The sequence below is a fragment of the Orbicella franksi genome, chromosome 2 (assembly GCF_964199315.1).
Source record: "Orbicella franksi chromosome 2, jaOrbFran1.1, whole genome shotgun sequence".
NCBI lineage: Eukaryota > Metazoa > Cnidaria > Anthozoa > Scleractinia > Merulinidae > Orbicella > Orbicella franksi.
In genome coordinates, this window is record NC_138146.1 from 3,578,418 (window position 1) to 3,588,862 (window position 10,445).

At 40.9% G+C, this 10,445-nt stretch overlaps 2 protein-coding genes and 1 pseudogene across 3 annotated transcripts; 2 read left to right on the top strand and 1 right to left on the bottom strand.

Annotated features, from left to right (window-relative positions):
- Positions 1-110: 110 nt before the first annotated feature.
- Positions 111-10,391, top strand: LOC145477569 (uncharacterized; annotated as a pseudogene). The gene is made up of 2 exons (XR_014047998.1): positions 111-617; positions 7,016-10,391. The product of XR_014047998.1 is annotated as an uncharacterized LOC145477569 (transcript).
- On the top strand, positions 616-3,008 carry LOC145477640 (uncharacterized). Its single transcript, XM_081455558.1, has 2 exons — positions 616-1,009; positions 1,419-3,008. Exons 1-2 carry the CDS (start codon positions 888-890, stop codon positions 2,665-2,667), a joined length of 1,371 nt encoding a protein of 456 aa, XP_081311684.1. The 5' UTR covers positions 616-887; the 3' UTR covers positions 2,668-3,008.
- LOC145477624 (uncharacterized) lies at positions 3,009-5,604 on the bottom strand. Its single transcript, XM_081455556.1, has 2 exons — positions 4,530-5,604; positions 3,009-4,273 (listed from the first exon to the last, which is right to left on the bottom strand). Exons 1-2 carry the CDS (start codon positions 4,701-4,703, stop codon positions 3,194-3,196), a joined length of 1,254 nt encoding a protein of 417 aa, XP_081311682.1. The 5' UTR covers positions 4,704-5,604; the 3' UTR covers positions 3,009-3,193.
- Positions 10,392-10,445: the final 54 nt, after the last annotated feature.

The following is a 10,445-nucleotide window of genomic DNA, read 5'->3' on the forward strand; positions in this document are numbered from 1 at the left end:
ATTGTAAGAAACCTAACATCGAAGATTTGTGATAGTTAGAGGTTTGCACTTAGTTAACTATAGCTGAGAATATCGCAAAAGCGAGGTAACGTCGGTTTCTTTTTTGAAATTTTTTTGAACAATTTCGTCTTTTGACCTCAAGATCTTAAAACAATACAATGTCAACATCTTTAGTCTCCGTGACAGTTTCAACTTAATCATATGCAGGAATACCGATAATTTCTAGGAAACTGAGGATGTAAACAGCGATTGGAGGATCGATACGCACAATAGGAGCACTGGCGGGGGGCGGGGGGGGGGGATGGCGACTCAAAGGGATGTAAAAATACTTAAGCAGTTTTGACAAAGTGTTTGAAAGGAGAAAACAAACCAACAAATAATTATGTTTGGTGACATAATCAGTGTTTCTGTCGTCATCATGCTACATTGACTGACAAATTGTAAAAAAACCCAACTGGAGAGGTTTCCTCCACGATCCCCACCCTCCTAAACTCGAGCTTCGGGATTTGCAACATCTCTGCATCCTAGTCGAATTAGAAAGATCGATTGCTCGCCTTGGCGGTCGTCAGGAGTTCGCGTTCTCTTCACTTTTTGCTTCTCCCAGTAGGCGGTCTTTGGTGAGTACAGTTGTATAACTATATAAACGTTTGTCAACAACATTTCACAATAGAGTCCTAAAGTGTGACGTCACGTTACCATGGCGCTAAAAATTCCTGTTCTAAACAAACGCTTGTCATATTGCGCGTCCTTTTCGTAGCTTTTGTATTGAAGAGGTCAAGGGTGTAATTATCGTTTAGAAAAGCACCAGGAGACTTCGAATACGATTGACGTTGTAATTCACACGAAAGTTGTAAAACTGAAAAGGAATTTGAAAGGAAACGATCGAAATGGTGCATTGCTTCGCGCCCGAGTGTGACCACCACTCGGAAAGCCATACGTGCCGGTTTTTCGGATTCCCTAACAAGGAGAAAAAGCTGGATGAATACAGAAGATGGGTTCGCCTACTGAGGTTAGTAAAGGTCAGAGGTTTAAATACTTATCCCGGATCATGATACATACGTGATAAGAAAAGTACGTTTGCACGCAGTCCCGTTGATGCAGATAGACTGTCGCCATCTTTGTTATGAAACTAAGCTCAAGCTCACATTTATTACGAAGTTCGTAAAGTTTGCTTACTATTTGTTATGGGTTGTCGGGTGGCCTTTCTGCAGATTTTAAATGTCTTTCCTTGAAGAGGAGAATTAACGTTCGACTCGCTTGAAATTAATGTTAGATACCACAGGTTTGGTTGTAGTTGCTTTTAATAATCCAGCTTTACACGTTTACCAATGCCCACAGTATTTGCATTTTCTTTTATTTTAAATGAAGGTGGTTTCTTTTCAAAATATGCTGCTAAAATAATCCTCTTTCCGCTACAGGAGACAAGATAGAGAGCCAGGAAAACACGCCCGAGTCTGCAGTTGCCATTTCAGAGATGGAAATAAAAGCAATGGTCCTGAAATTTTCAAGAGAAATCAAGACAAACTCTTCGCTGCAGAAGAAGGAAAGCCAAAAAAGAAGAAAAAAATCGAGCCAGCAAAGAAGGAGTCTCTGCAAGATATGATAAAAGCAGCAAGGGAAAAAGAACAAGACTGTCAAGAAGACAGTGGGGAAAATTTGGAGAGACCATCAACAACAAGAGAAATTATCCTGGAAGCAGAACTGCAACAAGCAGAAAGGGACCTAATGGACCTTAAAGAAAAAAATGACTACTTGCAAAAACATAACACAGTGTCAGCAATTGATGAAAATGTTTTAAAGATGGAGACTGGCCTTCCAACAAAGGAAGTTTTTCACATTGTTGTTAATTATACATGCAGGTTCAAACAGGCCATCAATTACTTTGCTGGTTGGAAAGTTGAATCAATTACTTTTGAAGACCAAATATTTATTACCTTGATGAAAGTAAGACAAAATTATACAAACCTTCACCTTGCACAGTTATTTAATTGCAGTGTATCCACAATAGCAAATATTGTAACAACCTTCATTCATGTACTGCACTCAATTTTATTTAATGACCTCATGACATCAATTCCAAGTAGGGATAAGAACAAGTTGTCTGCCCCATCATCTTTCAGTCAATTTGGTTCTTGTAGAGTTGTAATAGACTGTACAGATATTGAGATTGCCACACCTGGGCTAATGAGCCAGCAAAATGCTACCTATTCTAACTATAGGGGAATGCATTCCTTCAAGGTTATTGTGGGTGTAGCCCCAAATGGTGTTATTACTTATGTAAGTAAACTTTATCCAGGGTCGATATCCGACAAGGCAATTGTGCAGCAATCAGGATTGCTAAACCACCTAACTGCTGGAGATATGGTCCTGGCAGACAAGGGTTTTGTTATACAGGATCTTGTACCAAATGGTGTTTCTGTAAATATACCACCTTTTTTAAACAATGGTGCATTCACTGAGAGTGAAGCAAGGGCAACAAAGGCCATAGCAAAATGCAGAATTCATGTTGAGCGGGCAAATGCTAGGCTTAAGGACTTTAAGATCTTAAGTTTTATACCCTCATATTTGCGTTGTCATGCAGACATCATATTTCAACTGTGTGCCTCACTAGTCAATTTACAGTTTCCTCTCATCAAGGAGGGATGTGAGGGTTATGAATTTGATTAATAATAAATATTTATTGTTGAAATGGAATTAAGTATTAACTAGGTAAAATACATTGGTTACTTGGAGTGAAATAAATCTGCAATCATTAGTGGATTTACATTATGTATATCTTCACCCACACAATGAGGGTTAACACTAACTTAAAAATAGTCTTCTGGCTGGTGTATATGGAGTGCACCCTTACACCCTCACCCACCCTTATGACACCCAATGAATAATCATGAATAAGTGCACTTTAAGTGGGTCAGGTGTTTATATTACAAGTTAAATTTTAATTTTAAATTATCTACACTAAGGCAGTGAAAGATTCAGACCTTGAGGTAATGTCGGGAAAGGGGGGGGGGGGGGAACTTTCAAAAATAAGTTTGTACAACAGGACTGCAGGACTTCCTCAGATTGTGCTCTTTTAGGGGTTCAATTTCAATTGCCTGACAAGCATTCCCAATCTTTTCTAATGGGATTACCCAAGGAAATACATAAAGCCCAAATTCTTTATAATATTATTATAGATGACAATCATATAAGGTTATAACTGTCCCTCAACAACCTTTGGGAAGAGGTGATCAAAATAAAACTGCATAAGCTTTGGAATGTTTTCACTCCAAGTTTCATCCCTCGCTATTTTTAAAACTACCACATCTTTAGCTGTCCAGATAACAAAATAACAAAACTTCCGGCGAGAGAAGTACATCTCCCCTTGAATTTGATGCCAATAAACATGTTCTTTCTTCAAAGCATATTGGCCACCTTCAGTTTTCTCCAAGCAGAAATTGGGAGAGGTGTTGACTGCCTCTTCAATTGTCATGTTTCTTTCCGTGTAGGGACACTTTGCTTCCAAAACAGAATCTTCATCCACTAGGCCATCAGGGGAGGCACCAATAATTCCAGAAGCATCCAGCCATATTCCAGTTTCCAGGACAGTCTTTCCAGTTAACCTTGTAAATGCTCTGAGAGCTTCTGTTTCATTGTTTACCCCCCACTGTACTGCCTTAACTCGGGACAAATCATACTCCCCAAGGAGTCGTTTCAGAAGGGATGGAGTGACTCTTTTTGCCTGCAAAACAGAGCCAAAATTGCTTGCAGTCAGTCTTCCTCTTCTTGCAAGATGCCAGGTTGGGTTGTCTCGCTGGCCCACAGTCATTTCACTGACTAAGACGATATCCCTTTCGTCGACCTTGGCTTTACGCACCAAGCAATCCAGCTGTTGTTGGGACTCTCTGGTTTGAAGAAACTCGTCTGAATAAATAATTTCTTCAATTGTTGGAATGGGCAGTTTGGCTTCGGGTGCTGGTTCAGGGCTCATAAGCCAGCACAGACCAGTGAATCTACCATACTCTTTCAAGTCTTCATAGAGTGCAGACCGATCTAATGCATCAGGAGTTCTAGAGATCGCCACATACTTCTTTGGCAGGGGAAACATTTCTTCGACTGCCAGCAGTGACAGGGAGCTGTTTGACTTCCTCTTCCTCCATTGGCACTCGATGTCCGTGCGGCTGAGGTTGTGAATGCCGTGGATAAAAAGTGCAGCTGCGTGGCTGCATTTGAATTTACCCCTTGGACATTCACACTCCGTAGATTTTATGTCAAATTGCTCATTTAGGTATATCTAAAAGGGTTCAGATGAGAAGTACAACATAAGAAAACTAAGTCAACGTAACTTCTCTGATAGACGATCGTAGCTTTACGATTTTCGGACGAAAAAGGCCTACACGCTTTAATTGTTTCAAGGAGCCCTAGAAGTTGAAATAAATATAAACTGACTAACGCTGAATTGTGAAATTTAAGGAGAAAACAAGAGGATGCGTGCTGAATATCTACAAATATTACTTCGGCAACTGTTTAAAAACGATCGCTCTACTCACCGTGACTTTGTAGACCTTTTTTTTCATGCTTGCATGGACCTCTCCGCGTAGAACACCCTGTTGGTAACTGAATGACTCAATATGATCCGATTTATAATGATTTTCTCGCCGCTCAATGGATTTTTTTTCTTCAAAGAAGAAAGAGATCAACGAAGCGATTGAAAGCGACGCCATTTTTCTCGCTGAGCGCGTTTGTTTAGAACAGAAAATTCTGCTTCCATGACAACGTGACGTCAAAGCTTTAGAACTCTATGTGAACTCAGTAGAGTTTGTGAAAATTAAGGCGTTGGTCTTTATAATTCTTTGCAGAATTTGCATCTCGTAGCAACTCGATACGTTTTTCAAACTTTTTCGCTTTCCACAATGACTTGTTCCTAACCTGCGAACAGACGAATTTCACGCCATTTCACGATTCTTTCTTCGTGCGGAAACTTGACGAAAACAAAAACAACAGGTTCGTGCTGGAGACAAATAACTCTAAAATTGCGCAACACGCGAATCAGTTTGGCCATGACATAGACTTTAATTCCGCCATCATTGAACACAAGGCGGGTGTTTATCATAAGGAACTTTTTCTCGAGGTCTGATATTCTAATAGAGATCGCAATGCGGCCAACGAGCATTTTGACACTGGAGATATTTAAGCCCCGGCTAAACGATCGCAACATGTCAACGTAACATATCGCAACATTGTTGGGCGCAACATGTTGCGTGCGTTTGGCCACCGTGTTGCGATGTGTTGCGACATGTTGGGTGTTGTTGCCTCAAGTTTGAAAATGGTCAAATTTGAGCCAACAACACCCATCATGTCGCAACATGTCGTAACACGGTGGCCAAATGCACGCAACATGCTTCGCTCAACAAATGTTGCGATATGTTGCGTTGACATGTTGCGATCGATTGGCCGGGGCTTAATACAAGGCCTCTTGCGTAATCTGTTGTGTCGCGGCAGCTGTACATGTCGTTTGTTCCATTTTGCTAGCGTACTAGCACGGGCAGAATTGTGAACCTTTATATGGCCGTTATTCAGCTGGTATTTAATACCCAACGAAAGCCGCTGTTCTTCGGTCGAAACGTGTAACTCACTTGTTATAAATAATGTCTTGAACGTTTACACAAGTCATTGTCAAACACAATTAATTTTAGACGTATGTAGTGATGTCCATCGATATACCTGACTGTCAGTTTAGCATTTTCGTTTCGAAAGTCTTGACACTGCATGCCTCTGCACAGTGAAACTATACGGTTTTAAAAGGTCGATGTTAAAGAACATTCCATTTATTTATTTATTTATTTAACATTTCTGTATACACGGTTAAAAATCATCAGGTAATACTAATATTTAAAGTTATATATATATATATATATATATATATATATATATATATATATATATATATAAAATTAATACTAATAAACTACTAATAAACAGTCCATGCTAAATACTAAATACAAAAGCTATTTACCATAATCTAAACAGATCCTGCCACACGCTGTAGAGTCTTCACTCATCTATAGTTTTTGGTAACTGATGTGAATCCATGTATAGATAAACAACATAGTTCTAAGAACCTGATGGCTTTCGAGAAGAAGGTGTCAGTCCATAATGTATGAAATTTTAATCCCGTCAATCTGAAGACTGAAAGCCATCTTTAATATAGTTATTTTATTAATGCGATATAATGCGATGGCTACTAAAATAGCCATCGCACAGAATTTAACAAGTCGAGCTAGTTGAGTTGACTAACTAACCCGTACAATTTATTCTACGGTTTATGATTTTACGGCTATTTCCATGCGAAATTGGGTAACTTGCTTACGATGGGTTCATAAACAATGAAAAACTGGGCCCGCAAAGGGTCTGCAAAAGCTATTTTACGTAAACCTAGTTTTTTTGTCTTATTCGTGATGTACAGGAGATGCTGGTGATGTAGCATCTTGCTTGCGAATGAACAAGTCCCCGCTAAAACTCATTAACCAATACTAGGCATTGATTGGATTAACTGTATCTGAATGTAAGATAACAAAGCAATGGTGCGCGTTAAAATGCAAATGAGCTTCATTGATTTTTCAATGATATTTCGCATTTCTTCGACGATAGAGTTTCCTAATCAGCCAACATGAGAACTGCTTCCCACAGTTTGAAGTATACAAATACATTCAGCTAGTCTCAGTCAATATAGACCGATAAAACGCATTACATAACTTCTTATTTCATTTTAGTCCAGTTCCAGATTTCTCCCTTCCCCTCCTGAAATAGAGGTTAAACCAAGAGCAAGGAGTGAGAGCTCAGGGACTGGACTACTTTCATTGGTTGAATCATTAATTAAACATAATTTGTAACATGATATAACTACATTTCGTAGGGTTACTAATGGAAAGGTTAATCGTTTGCGGCCATCTACATTCATCACGGAAAATTCAAAGTTATTAATTAAATACTGTACATAATTACTCCGCTTATGTTGGTCATTTTCTATCTACAGTTCACACCTTCACTTCAGAGCGAGATGTGGGCTTTGGCTTTTCTGTTGCTATTTGTGGTGCAGAGTGGATGGGCCACCCAGTGTGACGTGAATGTAGGTCCACCGGGGCCTACTGCGTGCATTCAACTAGAGCGATACAATAACCAATATCAGTGGGCAACCTGCCTGTCAAATGCCTACATCCAGCAAAAAAGTGGCCACAAACACATCTGTACGGATCGCTATGCAACTTATTGCTGGTACCAGTGCATGATAGAGGTACATGACAAAAACTATGGCTCAGTGACAGACGATTGCTCCTGTCAACCTGGCAGTCCAACTTCTAATCCATACACTGGCATCCCAACTACATCCATACCTCCGGAGTGTTACAGCCCAGCTGGAGATTCCTGTGATTGGTATCGCAACTGCTTGGAAAAGAAGTACCCTTGCGAAGCTTCAAGCAATGCTTACGCAATAACTTACGCTGAGAAGTTTTGCAGGTTGTTTGAAGAACGAAAGGCCAAGTTCAGCGCAGAAGGGCAAACATGGATGGATGGTGTCCGTAAGTGTCTACAGGTTGCTCTTGTACCTCTGCTGCGCCCCTGGGCCAATCCAACATGTAAAAAGATACGAGAGAGAGAGCATTTGCTTCTCACACTCCATGCTACTTAAAACCTGACAAGAACGCGCCGTCAATTTGTGATCTCGATTATGTTCAATACGTCAAGATATTCTGGACCATTAAGAGCTCTTTCATCAAGCTCGATACAGCATGGGAATCCCTAAAAGGAATGTGGAACATACCAACCAAATGTATCTCGTCTAAGATCAAGCAGACTTTCGAATCAGCCAAACAAACATTAAAGGATGTGATCAAATTCTTCAAGATAAAAGTCCAGAAGTTCAAGAAAAGAAAACGGCGTTCCACTAATTCTCTTCCAGAGGCCGATCTCCAAAGTCGGTTTGCAGATGAAGTGGGTTCAAACATTGCAAGTACCTTGAAGTGGAATACGAACGTGATGGACTGGCTTGCCTACACTGATGCTGTGGTTGATCTTGATAACCTGGACATCTCCATAGTCTTGGCCGACAAAAAAGCTCTGGGTATAGTTACCACGTCTGCTCCATCTGTTGACTTCAACCAGACCATCCAAGAGTTTGCATCAGCCGTGAAAAATGGAACTCTTCCCTTGCAGGTGGACGGACAGAAAGTTTGGGTTAAGTCTTTGTCTTCGTGCTCAGATAAATCATGCAACAGAACCCAGACACTGGCAGTTTCAGATAAGCCTCCATGGAGTGGTGCAACCGGGATCTCGCACGGTAACGTTAGCTTGTGTGGAGCCATTGCCTTGTTGATCATGCTCACGAACAAACTCTTATTCTAAGAAGGAGTCATGATGTTCTGAACAAACTGGTGATTTCTGCTGTAAGTGTGAGAAATATATTAGCCAAGCCCGGGCGGACATAAATAATGTGTAGCATTAATCTTCTCTTTTCATAATTTATTATGTAAAAGTATCGCACGTTGCTAGTTGACCTATCGCACGTTACCCACAATAACCAAAAAAAATGCTCACTTATTTGCGTTTTCTTATTACACCCGCTTTCAGTGTTACGTGCACAGGCGACATCTTTCGACCATCTTTCGACATGCCATCTTTCGATATGCTATGAAAGACCGTTAAACTGTGAACTGGTAGTTTTTCCGGTTAGCGGAGGAAATGACAAGTCAATGATAATTACCCACCTCAAATGGCTGACGAAGATTTTGGACTTTGCATGCTTTCGTATTTACGGGATGATTAGAGCGATTTAGCGTAGTCGATCGGTTCTCAATAGTGACTTCCGGTAGAATTGGGCCGCTGCCGCTTTTAATATTTGCAACGTGTAAACATTCAAGACAGTCGACTTATTTCAGCCAGAATGACTTCTTGATACTCCTAATCTTAATTTGATGGCAAATAAATAAATCTTTCATCATTACAATTCGAGTTCGACCGTGAAAAAGTCCGTTGTGCTTAAACTTTTTAGTAGGCCAGGTTACATAGCAGGTCGAAAGATGGCATGTCGAAAGATGTCGCCTATGCACGTGACACTGAAAGCGGGTGTAACTTAAACCACTATGCAAACAGTTGTAGAAAAAACACGAAGACAATGTAATCGTCTTGTAATTTGTCTTCCGTGTGTTTTAAACTTGTGATTAACACTGGCGAAAATTCAAGAGAATTCCGATCAGCAAAATATACTTATTCCCATGTATATTTCGCTCTGTAGATGAAGAATTAAAAGTTGTTCGTTTAAATGTGAGCTAGCAGCTGTAAGGTATCTTTGAAATATTTAGTGATTTCAGATTTGAATCAGCGTGACATTCTCTGCACAGTGCTTAAGAAATCCCCCTAGTAATTATTTTCATAAAATACGTCTCCAAAATCAGCTGACAATTTACTGATCTATATTGATCTTGTAGCTAGTTGCAAGTTTACGTACCTAAATGGGATAGGACCAAGGAACGCGGGATGCTACTAAAACTGGGAACGGGGAACGGGGAACGGGGAACGGGGAACGGGCAACGGGCAACGGGCAACGGGGAACGGGGAACGGGGAACGGGCAACCGGCAACGGGCAACGGGCAACCGGCAACGGGCAACGGGCAACGGGGAACGTAAAACGGGGAACGTAAAACGGGGAACGTAAAACGAGGAACGGAAAACGAGGAACGGAAAACGAGGAACGGGTAACGGGTAACGGGGAATGGGAAATGGAGAACAGGGAACGGGCAACGGGGAACAGGGAACGGGCAACGGGCATCGGAGAACGAGGAATGGGGAACGGGGAACGGGGAGCGGGGAGCGGGTGTACAGCGGTGACCCGTCTGATAAGTCAGAATGGCGGTCAAATTGAAGGAAAAGAAACAATTTGGGGGAAATGTGAGGAAGTGTTACGGTTGTAAACGTGAGTTTCCGGCTGTGCCCCCAGATGACCAGTACGTTCTTGTTAGAGCAGAGTCCGGTGAATGGTTTACAGCGTCACGCCAAAAAAAATATAAATAGTAACTCTTCAATAAATTAAGTCAAGAAGCTGGAATATGAAAGATGACTGATGTATGAACAACCTCGCCAAGATTTAGCTCTGTGTGGTTATTCTTTCGCACGTTATTCGGAAAACTGTTTCACCCAAATTTATACAGCTTTGTACGGAGACGCCAGAGAGCAAGAACTGTTTAATTAATTAGCAAAACCTTGAGCAATAACTCATCTTTTAACCTACTCGAGAGCCTTATCGGGTCGCCATTTTAATTTCACGCAACCCATATACTTGGAAATTCAGACTCTATTACATAATGAGGAACCCTGTAGGGGTTAAACGTTGCAAAGCGTGAACTTATTAGACGGTCTTACATCCGAACTAAAACTTAAGAAGGCCAGGCCACAGTCCTCCTTAAATTAAA